Here is a 14409-nt window from a genome sequence, read left to right as displayed (position 1 = left end):
ACGATATTAATTTGTCAGGTTAGGAAAAAGGGACCCTCAATTAACGAGCGTCCATTTTCCTAACCCGCTGCAGCCACCTCTCGTACCTGCCCGCTGCCAAGGGCGCACATTTTGTCCCTAGCGCCTTCTTGGCAGGGCGACCCCCCCCCTCTCCCTCCCCATTTAAATATTCGGTCACATGGCCAGGAGAGGTGGCTGGGCGTGCGTTAGGAAAGTGGGCGCTCAACACTGAGCACCTGTTTTCCCCACAGATTTATTTGATTGGTGGGACAAAGTATAAGCTGCAATAACAGGATATATAAACAGCAAAATCCAGTGAAAAATGTATACCCATTATACAATAAATTATACATTCTAAAACAAATCCAATATATCCCAGCACACTAGTGACTTTCCCAACAGCTCCGATCTAACTCTTCCGTAACCCAAATGGGGAATCAACATCATAAAGAAAACGAAAGTCCTCCCAGGGAGCCTAAAACCACCCTCTGAGTATTGGAAAGGATCACCTCTTTGAGCAATGAGGTGATTTGGATGTTTCTAGTTTTGAAGTGATGCATAGAGAATGTCTGCCAGTTTCTCTGGTTTTTGGAAAGATTTCCCATCACCTGATTTTCTGTGCCAGTTGTAATAGAACCTAATTGCTGAGAGACTTAACATTTGGCATGTTCCTGGTTTGCAGCCTACTCTGGCTGCCCAGGGTGCCACTGAGCCACTGATAGTCCTGCCCAGCCTGGCACTTATGTTCTTTATTTTCTTATTTTTAAGCAAATTTCAAAGGGAATCCAACCTGTGGGTGGTGATGGTTTCCTTTTTGAAATTTAGCGGCCACGAAGTATGTGTTGTACGAGTCTGCATATTTTGCACCTGCTATTTGTGCAGGTGGCCAAGTGGGGGCAAAATTGTGTGCAAAGTTGAAAATCATTTGTAGGTGTGCTAGTTTACTCTCCCTACTTAAACACACCCATAGAAACATTTTTAGTGCAGCTAATACTCTGGGGGAATTCTGCTCAAAAAATGTTAAATTCTGCATAATTTGAGGGTCAGAATAACACAATATATACTATACATCAGGCTTTTTTGTAACTTAAAATCGGGGGCGGTTCTATAATGAGGCAGGGTGAGGCGGCTGCTTTAAGTGGCAAACTTTGAAAGTGGCAAAACCTCCCCCCTCCCCCCCCCCCCAAACTCCTCTAGTTGGCTACCTCACTCTGCTGCCAAAACAACAAAGGACCTGAGAGCCTCCTGTGGATAGTCCTGGGGGAATTCTGCACTGCTGCAAAGCACCGAATTCTCCCCCCCCTGCACATCCGGGGTCTTCTCCTCCATCTTTGCCATTTTCTGCGCAGAATCGATTTTGCGTGCGTGGTGAAGATGACGACCCCAGCATGCCATGAGTGGAGCTTATCCCGCTCATGACGAAGATGAAAGTGAGAGTGAGAGAGAGAAAGAGAGAGAGAGTGTGTGTGTGTGTGTGTGTGTGTGTGTGTGTGTGAGATTGAGCCTGGGGGGAGGCAGAGGGGGTGCATCGTATCCCTCACCTCAGGCAGCAGATTGCCTTGAGCCGCCCCTGTTTAAAATATAATATAGAAGTTATTTCTCAAAAGATGCTGATTATTTTTTAAAATATTTAAGACTGCTTATTGAAAGAAAACAATGAAAAACATGCCAAACAACCAACAAAGCATAGTCATCAGCTCAAATACATTTTCAAGTATTAACCCCTCCAAAAAGAAAACAACCCTCCCAACCCACCCCGCACAATTACAAGAAAGAAACAGATGATGTATGTTGGGGTTCTGTTCAGTAAAACCATACGAAATTAAGGATAATAAATTACCTCACTTCTGGCACTTTGAGATAGTTATCGTAGATAAGGGTGCCAGACATTGATGAAAGTAGACTTGCATTTAAACAACTCTGTGGTAGTCTGATTTTCCATTTGCATTAAATTATGGAATTTATTCTTCCATAGCCAAAAACTTGGAGGGTCCTGTTCACCCCACTGCAAGAGAATGGCCTTCTTTGCTATTGGACACGCTTTCCGAATCAAGACATTTATCCTTCCCTCAAATAAAAGATGCAGAGATTTTTAAATATTTTGAGCAGAATTCCCCTAAAAGTATAAGCATGGCCCTTCCGTCTCTCTCCCTACTCCCCGGCCAGACCCCTTTCACTCTGCCCTCTCAGGCCCAAACTCTTCCACTCTCTCTCCCGTCCCCCTCCAGGCTCAACTCTTTCCACTCTCTTCAGCCCTGCACTCCCACAGTTTGACCCTTCCTTCATAAAGCCCCTCAGTCCCTCTCGCATGTGCGTGCATACACAACCCATCTCATAGGCTCCTCCTCTCTCTCTCGCACATACACACCCTCTTCACAGAGGCTCCCTCACACACGCAGTGCCACACTTCCTCTTTCTCTCATATGTTTTTGCCTCTTGTCTTCTTTGACCACGAGTATGATGGGCTCCGCTCATGGCCCACCGAGCCTTGATGCTCCTCGGCCGTGAGAGGTATGTCTTCTGCTTGCAGCCTGCCGGCTGTCCTGATCTTGGGCTGTGAGCAGGATGGGCTCTGCTCGTGGTCTATGGGGCCTTCCTCCAAATTATATGCAAAAAAAAATGCAAATTCTGCATGGGAGGGGAATTCTGTGCAAATTCTGTACTGCGCAATAAGCTAAAAATACACGTGCCCTGGAGCCCACATGGACACTTAGGTCACATTTTCAGTCAGGTCATTTTACCCATGAGACAGTTTGCACAGCCTCTGCATGCAAATCTTATCTCATGCATAATCATTGTAGATAATATGTTGAAAACCCAACTGGCTCTGTGTGCCCCAGGGACTGGGTTGAGAGCCACTGCTTTTAAAGTGTGGCATTTTTCTATAAAAGAGGAATAGATTGTCTTTTAGGGATGTGCATTCGTCTAGGAATAATTAGGTAATTTCAATGAAATTGCCTAATTGTCCTGGTTCGGGGAGCCCGAAACCCGAATGAGTTTTTCCCGAAATTTCAGGAAAAATTCATTTTCAGGGTTAGTGCGCGCTAATCTGAAATTCGGGTCCCACTGAATTTAAAAGGCTCGAACCACGGGAAATAATATGAAATTTCCTGCTGCGGGCCGAAAATGAAGCCCGAACTGAAAGGCTCGGGCTTCGCACATCTCTAATGTCTGTATATACATTGTACTTTATATCCTACGTCACTGTCACCCATTTTAATGATGTAAAATGTTATGATTTGAGAAATAGCATCAACAGTAAGTAATTTATCTTATTTGCTTTTAGTACATGGGAGGGATGGGGGCCAGTTTACTGTCAGAACTAGCAAAGACTATTTTGTTTGTCCAATATTTTACTGGATGTTCAGTGTTAGTTTATTAGCCATAAGATATTAGGTTGTCAAGTGAATCCAGTTTGCAAAACGTATTTTCACCTAATCTAATGCAAGATAATGTTTTTGTTTTTGAAGGATGTCCAGTCTTTGACCTTATCCCAGTTGGAGCTCAGTCTGTTGAAATAAAGTCTCCTGACTATCCTAGCAGATATCCAGATGAAGTAGATTGCAGCTGGGTCTTCTACTCCGTTTCAGGAAAAATGCTAAAATTACAGATCCAAGACTTTTTAACAGAAAATTCTATGGGGTGTTCTTTGGATAGTCTGAAGGTCTATGATGGATCAAATAATAGTTCTCAATTGCTTGGTAGGTTGCTAGAGTAAGACTTGAATTTAAGATATTGGTATTGTGATGGGGGGGGGGGGAGGGGAAGCAGCTACCCAGATCACAATAGGGTGAACATTTAGCAAGATTTTAGCTAGAAGCATGTTTGGATGTTATATGAAAAAAAAGCAGTTTACATGGTTGTGAAAGGCATCTCAAATGGAAAAGCCTGCCCAAATGCCGTTTGACTTTGAGGTTGTGAGTAAGCCAGAGAGCAGGAAAGCTCTCTTGGTTAAAGTAGATGTTCCACTGAATACATCTAGATAGTTATTCAGGTACATTTTAGAGCAGATTTGTCCAACCAGGCTTACCTGGCTAACTTTTGTCTGGGAAGCGCTGAATCAGTGATGCCCAGAAAGTAAATCCACATGGTGGGAACGACCCACTGCTGCCATATTTCATCAGGGTAACTTCTGTCTGGGCAATTTTGCCTGCCCAAAATTTAGCCAGGGAGCAGAGGAAATATTTGAATCTCAAGTTTATCTAGCTAACTCTACAAGCTAGCTAGATAAACCCTCTTCTTATTAGGTCTTTGTTACATTTGTTATGCATCCTAGTTTTTTTCATAGTCTATTTTTTTTCTGCCTGTTCTAGTGACTTTATAAGCTTGATACTGCTGTTAATCAGTTTTCTGGCTAGATATTTTCAAGTTCTATGTACTTATGCTAAAATGAAAACTATCATTTTTTAAGATGCTGTTTTCAATTATCAAAATGCACAACTTTACTGTTTTTTCTTTCACTATTTCTGTGGTCTTAAAAAAAAATTCATCCCCTTGTTTTTGCAAACTGAAAATAACTTTTAATCTAAAGATCTAACCTTTTTTTTTTTTCTTTTAACCCAGCAGTTTCCTCCTGTACCTTTGGGCATTCAGCTCAGTGGGAATTAGGCCTGGGATGTGGTGCCATGAACCCTTCATTCTTATCTACCTTGGGATTTTTGACACTGTTTTATATCCCCTCTCAACTACCTGTAGTTGTCATTGTGAAAACAGTCTTTGGCTGGATGCCATGCACTAGGACTTCATCTGGAGTCCAGCAATCAGAAGTAATTAAGTGCCTTCATTACATGGACGGGCTCCCTGTCTCTCCCCTTCAAAAGGGCTGTGAACTCTGCTTTCCCAGCATCTCTGGAAGACCTGTTGCAAATCACTCTGCTCCATTCACATGGCACAGCACTGACACTGATCCGCCTAGAATAAACTATTTTTTTTTCTTGAGGAATGTACTCAACTGCATAAATACTGAATGGTGTGTTGTATGTATTTGACAGCTACTTTCTGTGGCAGCAAAAACAATATTACCCTGAAGTCGAGTGGCAGCTATCTGACTTTGCATTTCCAAACGGACAAGTCTCTAGGGGAGAGAGGATTCAAAATATCTTGTATTGAAGTTAACAAGACATTAATCCAAGACAGCAGAATTACTGTTGGTGGGTCAGAAGTTGCATGTAAGTAAAGAAAAAAAAATCTAAGCTTTGAGCTATCTGCAAATAGGAAGTCTCAAGAAGAGTGAGAACCCCAAATCCAGATTAGATTATTTCAAATTAACCTACAATCTATTTAGCAAAAATTCATCTTTAGTCAAGTAGGTGATGCTGACATTAAACCAACTGTGAAAACTCTTATTTTCTACTGTTTTGAGAGAAATTAGGAACAGGGCAATTAACAACCTTTCTAGTTCAGGTAGCCACATCAGATTGGCAGAGTCCCTGAGACTGTGCTATCTAGCCATAGAACAGTCATACCTTCTTGTGTTCATCAGCTTGAATGTATAATCCCATAAAATGATGAAACAGCAAGGGAGGCTATCTAACCAAGCCGTGGAGGCAACAAAACAGAATTAGAAACCAAATGTCCGATCTGGATTCTTTATTGGTCAGAGACAAATATCTTTAAACAAGCCCAACTCAGGCCGAATTTCGCCCTCTTACAATGGGGCTGCATCCGGGGCTCAGCTTTATCATTTTGGTATTTCTGAGATTCTGGGTTGAAAATTATGATTATGCATCAAATGGTCTCTGGCAGATTGTAATATCCTGTGCCGCAGTGTTATTTAAACAAACAACGCTCTCCAATGGATTTGATGCACTGCGAAATATCTGGTCACAAAGCGGCAGGCTTTGTCTCTCTCCGATACTCAGAAATACCAAAATGATAAAGCTGAACCCCTGATGCAGCCCCATTGTAAGAGGGTGAAACTCTGCCTGAGTCGGGCTTGTTTAAAGATATTTGTCTCTGTCCAATAAAGAATCCAGATCGGACATTTGGCTTCTAATTCTGTTTAATCCCATAAAATGGCAGCTCACCCAAGTCCTAACTATTTGATCTCTATTTGGCTAGGATTAAAATGCAGGATTTGAGCTATGAGCTGAGGGATAGTCTTTGAGACTGTGAACCTGTGCAATAATTTTGGGGAGAAGGTTTTAATGTCCTGCCAGCCAGTCCCCTCAGAGACATGGTAGGATTATTGCTGAAGCAGAAGGATTAAACTACCTGTTTAAAAAAAAATCCTCATGAGTGTAGCCATCATTCTGCTTTTGGAAATCTGGCATATTGGGCTGTCTGCTGTTGTGGGATGGCAGCATGTCTTCATTCTCTTGAGTATATTTGACATGAGGTTGAAAACTGATTCTCCTTCAGCAGTAGTATATGGACTTCTCCCTAAGGTGGGGGAGAAAATCATCTTTCAGAAATTGTAAGAATCTTTTCAAACTATGTTCTTGGTAATTCTCTTTACTAATATAAACAAAGGAAAAAATGTCTTCCAGACCAGTGTGGGATGCCAGTGGTGGATCCTCTTTCAGCAACAAAATCAGACGTCAATGCAAAAGTGGTATTGGATGAACAAGCCAGGCCCAGGGTGGTAGGTGGTGTCCCAGCACCCTATGGTTCGTGGCCCTGGATTGTGAGTCTACAAAATAACAATCAGCATTATTGTGGAGGTACTCTTATCAGTAACAAGTACATTGTTACTGCAGCACACTGTAGATTTAGGTAAGCAAGTTTCTTCTCTGATGAACTCAAAACTTGAAAATGTTAGTTTATATTGAAAATTGATTTGAAAAGAAAGTTAAAGACCTTCATTATTATTTTCAAGTGTCATACCAGTAGTCATTGATGGGAGTTTATCAGAAAATTGAAGGGTAGGGGCTGAAGAAATCAAGTTGGCGTGGTAGGAACTACCAAAGTGACCTATGGAAGCCCTGTGGGACCCAGACCTCTGCCTTTGAACTGTATGCTGCCCATTCTCCCCAAATCCCTTGATCGTGAATGCTTAAACCTCTCCCTGCACAGTGAGCCTATGGGCTGTCTGCTATTAAGATGCTGGAGCAGCTGGATGGCACTGGTGCAGGTTCTAACTGGACTGTTTTACTTACCTCACCGCTGGCCTCTCGCTTCAGACTGCCTGCCGCTTATTCCCTCACCACCATTGCTATGTACTTGCAAGAGGCTAAAACAGAAACAGAGGTAGATAATCGAGAGCTGGCTAGGAAAGTTAGCCAGGATATTCAGTGGTGCAGCTGCTCCGCAGAATATACCTGGATAACCTTTAGCTAGTTAGATAAGTTTATCCAGCTCATTTTAGACATCTGGCTAACTTAGCTGGATAAACTGAGTATTGCTGCCTATCTGGCTAAGTCCTAGATTCATCATTTCGCTATAAATTATAGCGAAAATAACATCTGCAATAAAAAGGGGCGTGGTTAGGCTAATTTTCCTGATACTGCATGGCATAGGTATTTACTGCATTGCGCGATACATTTATTGCACTGCATGCTATTTTCACATCGCACACTGAGTAATCTACCGCAGCCGTGTTACCAGAGAGAGAGGGGCTCACAAAAAAGTTAACTGTTTATACCACTCTTAAGAAAGGGGCACTAGTAACTTGGGGTGGGTTTTGGGGGTAGTTCTACATGCACAGACATACATATAAATGACACAGTTACCATCAGTGAAAATTTAATGTGATTTGGAGTGATGAAAGGTAAGAGCAGATTTGTACCATTTACTCTTACCTAGCTTTATTGCAGCTAGGCTGAGTGCATCAAGCCAGGTAGAGAGAACACGGTACACATCTACCCTTTTTTTTTTTTTTTACCTTTCATCACTCCAGATGACAATAAATCTTCACTGATGGTAGCCAGGGTCAGCGGAAGCTTTAGGCGAGCTAGGCCTGGGCCTAGAGTGCCGAACATTAGAGGCCATGAGCCATGTGGGGCTGTGATCGGCGGCGTCAGAGGAGTCTAGATTTGAATCTCCACTCCTCTTTGCCACAGTTGCTCATGGTCCAAAAAAAATGAGAGAGAGAGTCGGGGGCGGCGCAAGGCAGAAGGTGCTTAGGGCGCCTAATCCCCTTGCACCTGCCCTGGTGGTAACAATCGCTCATACATATGACACTGCATGTAAAACTGTCCCCAAAACCCATCCCTCCCCACAGACCTCACCCCATGTTCATAATGCTCCCTCTTACAGTAGTATAAAAAGTTAAATTATAAGTGAGCTTCCCTTCTCTCCTCTCTCCTCCTGAACCAGCATTTATGATAAATACCATTTCAGCTGTTAACACACAGCTTTCGCAGGCATAATGCACAGGAAAAAGGTGTAGTTATTTCCGACCATTTAAAACCTGCCTTGCATTATCGCGTGCCAAGTTAACTGATCTTAGTTTCCATTTACTCTGCCCAAGCTCCTCCCACTCGAACACTAGTTTTAAATTTGCATATGTATTTTGCGATGCAGTATTTCACGTGCGTTAGGGCCCTAACGTACGCAATAATGCCCTAACGCATTTTGATAAATGACCCTGTAAGTTAGCTGGAGGAGTAGCTTCTCCCTGGAACACCCCTGTCCTGCTCATCACTTAGCTGGATAATTATTTAGTTGGATAAATAGTTATCCAGCACATTCAGTGGCCACTGCTTAGCTGAATAAGTCAGAGCTTATCTGGCTAAGTGGCGCCGAATATCTACCTTAAAGAATTTGATTTATGTTTAGTCTTTGAGACACTTTATAGTGAATTACAGTGTAGGTATTTCCTGTCCCCGGAGGGCTCTCAACCTAAGAGCTGAATTTTCAAAATCAATGTTACATGAAACTGGGTTTTTGAAAACTGCTGCTTTTAAGTGTGTCACGCCTTTGAAAATTCACTCCATAGGGCGCATCATGGACTTGACACATGTAAATTGTTTTTTGGGGTTTTTTTTAAGTTGTCCAGATATCTGTTACCTTTATGTGTGTAATGCATTTGACAATTCCCTCCTTAGTTTGCACCTGAGGCAGTGGATGAAATGACTTGGCCAAGGTCGGTGTGCATTTCCCTGTCAGTGTGGGGAGAGAGAAGGAACTGCGGGCTTATTTTCCTTGTTTCTATAGTGCCTGCCCATTGAAATTCTTCTCACAGATCCTGATCAGGACCACTGAACTTGGTTCACTGTCCTCATTGCCTCTTGATATTTTGTGGTCATACTAGCATTATATGCTTTGATATGCAGCTTTTATTTACTGACTGTGTGCCATTTGCTTGGCATGCAAGGAACTGATCTTTCAAGCTACACTGAAAGCAGCAAGGTTTTCACAATGGATGGTGTGTGGCATTTACATTTTTCAAGAACAAGATCTTTTGTTTCCTAGCGTGTAGCAGATGGACTCAGGACCAATGGGTATAGTGTGCTCCTGATAGCAGTTGGAGATGGGAGTCAGATTTCAATATGACATCAGCACCAGTACGTATACCCGTGCAGGAAGCTCTGCTCTTCAGTATTTTCCGTCTCCATAGCAGTTCGGGACTCTATACACGCTTGCACAGCGTTAGAGTTTTCAAACCAAAGAAGAGAGAAAATTCCAAACAAAGAAGAAATCTTACCTCTCCAGATGAGCCCCGCTCTCCTGCGGTGATACCTAAGGGTCCCTCCCCCAGTTGAGAATTCCTGAGGTGATTTCCGAAGTCCCTCAGAGGCAGGCCTTGGTCCGGTAGCTGGTTCCCTGCATGGACTTAGCCCCTGGCAATGGGAGTGGCTGGAGAGGCAGTGGGTGCAATATGAAGCGCGGCGGTGAAGGTACTTTTCCCTCTCCCCCCCGCAGCCGGAGACCGCCCGGAACGAAACCGGGAAATGCCGAGACAAGATAAGGTAGAAAACTTTTTCTAAGTCTCCGGTCTCTGAGGATAGGATAGCCGCACAGATAATCGCCAGCCGGCGTCTGTACCATCGGGTTGATCAGCCCAGTCTGGGCGAGGGCCCTCCCACGTGGAGACCCTCCGGGATGGTCGCCATCTTGCTCGCGTGGTCGCCGACGCCATTTTTGCTTGATCGCCGCTCTGTCCGCCTAACTGAACCATGCGCACAGAGATGAACCGGGTGCACAAAATACTTGTGCGCACAGCGGCGCGTGCATAGGTGCCGTACGCACAACTACGCGCACAAGTGTGCCGGGCACACAAGTTAAGGGTGTGCGCACAGCGGCGCGAGCATCCCGACCCACACGCACATCTTGAGCGCATAGCTAAGCCTCCCGGCGTGCACATTAAACGCACAGGCCGGGGTTTCAATGACATACGCGCACAAAACCATGGCACCACCGGCCAAGAAAACAAAGGCCCAAGCTTTCTGCCCAGCCTGCCACATAAGAGCTGCGCAGCACGAGGAGGCCACGGCCCAGACTACAGTGTGAGGAGGCCCTGGGAGAACCAGGACAAGGCCCTCCCCAGCCGGTACAGGAATCCGGATCCACTGATAGTACCTCGGATCTCTCTATCTCCAGCATGACCCTCCCTCAAACGGGGTCCCTGGGGAACGCAGCTGCTTTCAATCTAGACCCAGGATCCTTCTCCTGGGTAGAATTCTTTAAGGGGCTACACACCTTTGTGTCATTGGTGGCAGTTGCATGTGGACAGACACATCCTCCACCAGAGAACCCTAGCCTCCCAGGGCCCTCTAGGCCTCCCAAAGACATCTCCCCCCCCCCCCCCCCCCCCGGCCAAAAGCCTCACCATAGGGGACATGGACACCTCGGACGCATGTGAAACGTATAGTAAAGCATGGCGCGAATGGAAAATTTTTGAAGGGGTGATATCAGGGGAGGAGTTTGGGCGGGATTTAGTTAAATTAGGGACAATATCACACCATGTGATAGCATAATGCATGCTATTGCACGGTTTTAACGCCAGCAATAACTACACCTTTTTCCCTGGCGTTAAGCTGTGTGATGTGCCCAAAATGGCCATAACGCAATTCATGATACATTTTAGGAATTGCATTTGGCCATTTATGGACTTGGAGAGAGAGAGAGAGAGCCTCTGGGGAGGGCTTCACTGTGTGCACCTATTTATATCTCTATAGGAGGGCCACCTAATGAGGGGGCCGATGCAATATGGTGCGCTGAGCAGAGCGCACTGTTAACGTGCAGTTGGACATGGGTAAAATAGGTGCTAATCGATCCCCTAATGCAATAAGGGGATTAGCGCCTATTTAACACGCGTCTAACACGGAGTGAATGCAATAGCGCTCTTCACATGCAAACCCGGTGTTTCCGGGTTTATCGGTGTCAGTTTCCCTGACTGTCGTACGGTGGTCACGAAAACCATCTGGATTCGTGTTAGCAAGGATGCGCTAAGGGTCGCAAGTGACCCTTAGCGCATCCCTGCTAATGAGACCCCCTAATTAAAATATTGCACGGCGCCCCCCTTTGGGGCACCATGCGTGCATTAAGAGAGTAGGTGCTGACTGTTCAGCGCCAGCCTTCTATGCGCCTTTATTGCATTGGCCCTGAGGTGAGGTGTTAGTGGCGGTTTAGGGGCCAGTTTCACACGTACAGTGAGACATATGAACAGCACAGTACTCCTTGGTGAAGATTTGACGTCATTTGGAGTTAGGAAACTCTCACAAAGATGAAATTTTGTACTACGTTATCTCACCCTAGCTTGATGGTACCCTGTTATAGAGTATATTAACAGGGTACCATATATGTATAGGTGTATATGTATATGTATAGGTGTATATGTGTGTATATATGTATATGTGTATATGTATATGTGTGTGTATATGTGTATATGTATGTATGTGTATATGTATGTGTATATGTGTATGTATGTATATAAGAGAGAGATGTCTGTCATGAATCACTCATCCCAATCATGATTTCCCCCACTACACAGTTACTAGGCCTCACCCTATTCACCATAATCCTATTCAACGCCCAATCTCTCACCAACAAAACTCTTATACTCAACGACATACTGCAGGACACAACCCCAGACGTTTGCGCCATAACAGAAACATGGCTCAAATCCACGGACATCACACTCATTAACCAATTACCAACGCAGACTTACGATTTCTTCTCCATCCCAAGACAAAAAAAAAGAGGGGGTATCTTCCTAGCTGCAAAAAAATCCTTAAGGTTCTCACACCACCCCATCAGTACAGTAACTAAACTAGAACTAGGATTGTTCAAATCAGAACAACTCCAAATCCTGCTAGTCTACGCCCCTCCAGGCTTACTAGAGTCAGACTCCTCTCCTATCATCGAAACCATAACTCTGCATCTCAATCTTGACTCCCCTGCTATAATCCTGGGTGACTTCAATTTACATGTTGACAAAGTTCCCCTCTCTACAAACTGTGAAGCCCTCCTCACCGCACTGTCAGCGATGGGATTCAGACAACAAATCAATAAACCCACCCACAAAGCAGGCCACACGCTCGATCTACTCTTTACAAACACTGGTATTTCTCTTACAAAACAACCAAATTGCAAAAAAGTCCCATGGTCAGATCACTCTCTAATCTCCACCAGCTTTTCCTTACCTCGATCAGACTCCAAACTCAACTCAAGACCCTCTTTCCTATACAGAAAACCTTGCAACTCGGAACATCTAAGTAAAGCTCTAACCTCGGATCTACCACTCATTGAAGTATCTACCCCTAACGCTGCCCTCCAATCCTGGTCCAAAATAACAAAATCTATAGCAAACACTCTCTGCCCACTGACAACCAAAACAAGGTCTGCTAATACATCCAAACGACATCTCTGGTATAATGATGAACTACGAAAACTCAAACAATTACTTCTGCAAAAAGAAAGAAAATGGCGCAAAGCCCCTTCACCAGCCTCACTCTCTGATTACAAACAATCACTCCATCTTTACAAAAGTACCACGTTGAAAATCAAAAGAGACTACTATGCCCGAAAGGTTCATCATCTCAGCTTTGACTCAAAAGCTCTATTCGCCTTCGTTTCCAGCCTCACTAAACCTATCACTTCAGATATACCACCCGAACAAGCCCAGACTAAAGCAGACGAATTGGCTCTTCATTTTAACAAAAAAATATCGGATCTCCTTAATCAGCTGATTCCAAACACTACGTCTCCAGATAACACATATCTTCCCCAAAATAAAGACATCCAGCTTAATGCCTTTGAACCCATCACAATCACAGAGATACAAAATGTATTAAAAAGAATGAAACCGTCATCACACCCATTTGATCAAATCCCTACCAAAATGCTTCTTCTTATCCCGGACACAATAGCAAAAACCCTAGCAGATATCATAAACTGCTCCTTATCACATGGCATCTACCCAGATGACCTAAAAACGGCCTCAATCAAGCCACTGCTAAAAAAAAACCAAATCTAAATGCATGTGATCCCAACAACTTCCGCCCTATTTCCAACCTACCATTTATAGCTAAAATCATGGAAAAACTGGTAAACACCCAACTATCCAACTACCTAGAGGACCACAGTATTCTGTCCCCAAACCAATATGGTTTTCGCAAAGCCGCAAGCACCGAAACGCTACTAATTTCACTCATGGACTACCTACTCTCTGGTATTGATAAAGGCCAAGCATATTTACTAATCCTCCTTGACTTCTCGGCGGCCTTTGACACCGTCAACCACACCCTTCTTCTAAAACAGCTGGCAAACATTGGTTTAACAGGTGCCACACTAAACTGGTTCAAAACATTTCTAGAAAACAGAGGATACAGAGTCAAAATTCATAATAAAGAATCCCAATACCACCCTTCTAATAGAGGAGTGCCGCAAGGATCATCACTTTCACCCACCCTTTTCAATGTCTACCTGCTACCACTCTGCCAACTACTTACAAAATTAAGCCTGAAACATTTCCTTTTTGCAGACGACGTACAGATCGTAATCCCTATAAAAGAATCAATCTCAAAAACAATGGAATACTGGGACAGTTGCCTATTAGAAATTAAACTTCTCCTCAACAGTCTAAACCTTGTACTCAATGCTTCGAAAACAGAATTCCTGCTCATATCACCGGAAAACAATAACACACTTCCTAAACCACCCACACTCCTTCAAACAACCCACGTAAGAGACTTAGGAGCCATCCTAGACAATCGTCTCACCCTCAAAACATTCATTAACCAAACCACCAAAGATTGCTTCTACAAATTACATATCCTGAAAAGAATAAAACCGCTGTTTCACACTCAGGACTTCAGAACAATCTTGCAAGCAATAATCTTTTCCAAACTAGATTATTGCAACTCATTACTATTAGGCCTCCCAGCTTCTTACACCAAACCTTTACAAATGGTTCAGAACTCTGCAGCCAGAGTCCTTACAAATTCCAGGAAAATTGACCACATTTCACCTATTCTCAAAAACCTCCATTGGCTTCCGATCCACTATAGAATCATGTACAAAACC

The 14409-nt window shown here is 43.8% G+C and overlaps 1 protein-coding gene across 2 annotated transcripts in view; it reads left to right on the top strand.

Moving 5' to 3' along the window:
• The window catches only part of OVCH1 (ovochymase 1), a 161345-nt gene that overhangs the window by 121732 nt on the left and 25204 nt on the right, over window positions 1-14409 (top strand). For both annotated transcript variants that reach the window (XR_003856433.1, XM_029599997.1), the window contains exons 28-30: window positions 3471-3701; window positions 4992-5168; window positions 6489-6714. Coding sequence is in view for 1 of the 2 variants with exons in the window: in XM_029599997.1 (XP_029455857.1) it covers window positions 3471-3701; window positions 4992-5168; window positions 6489-6714 (634 nt within the window). In the remaining variant the exon portion in view is untranslated. The remainder of the gene's footprint in view (window positions 1-3470; window positions 3702-4991; window positions 5169-6488; window positions 6715-14409) is intronic.

The sequence above is a fragment of the Rhinatrema bivittatum genome, chromosome 4 (genome assembly GCF_901001135.1).
Source record: "Rhinatrema bivittatum chromosome 4, aRhiBiv1.1, whole genome shotgun sequence".
Taxonomy (NCBI): domain Eukaryota; kingdom Metazoa; phylum Chordata; class Amphibia; order Gymnophiona; family Rhinatrematidae; genus Rhinatrema; species Rhinatrema bivittatum.
This window is presented reverse-complemented; position numbering and strand designations above follow the sequence as displayed.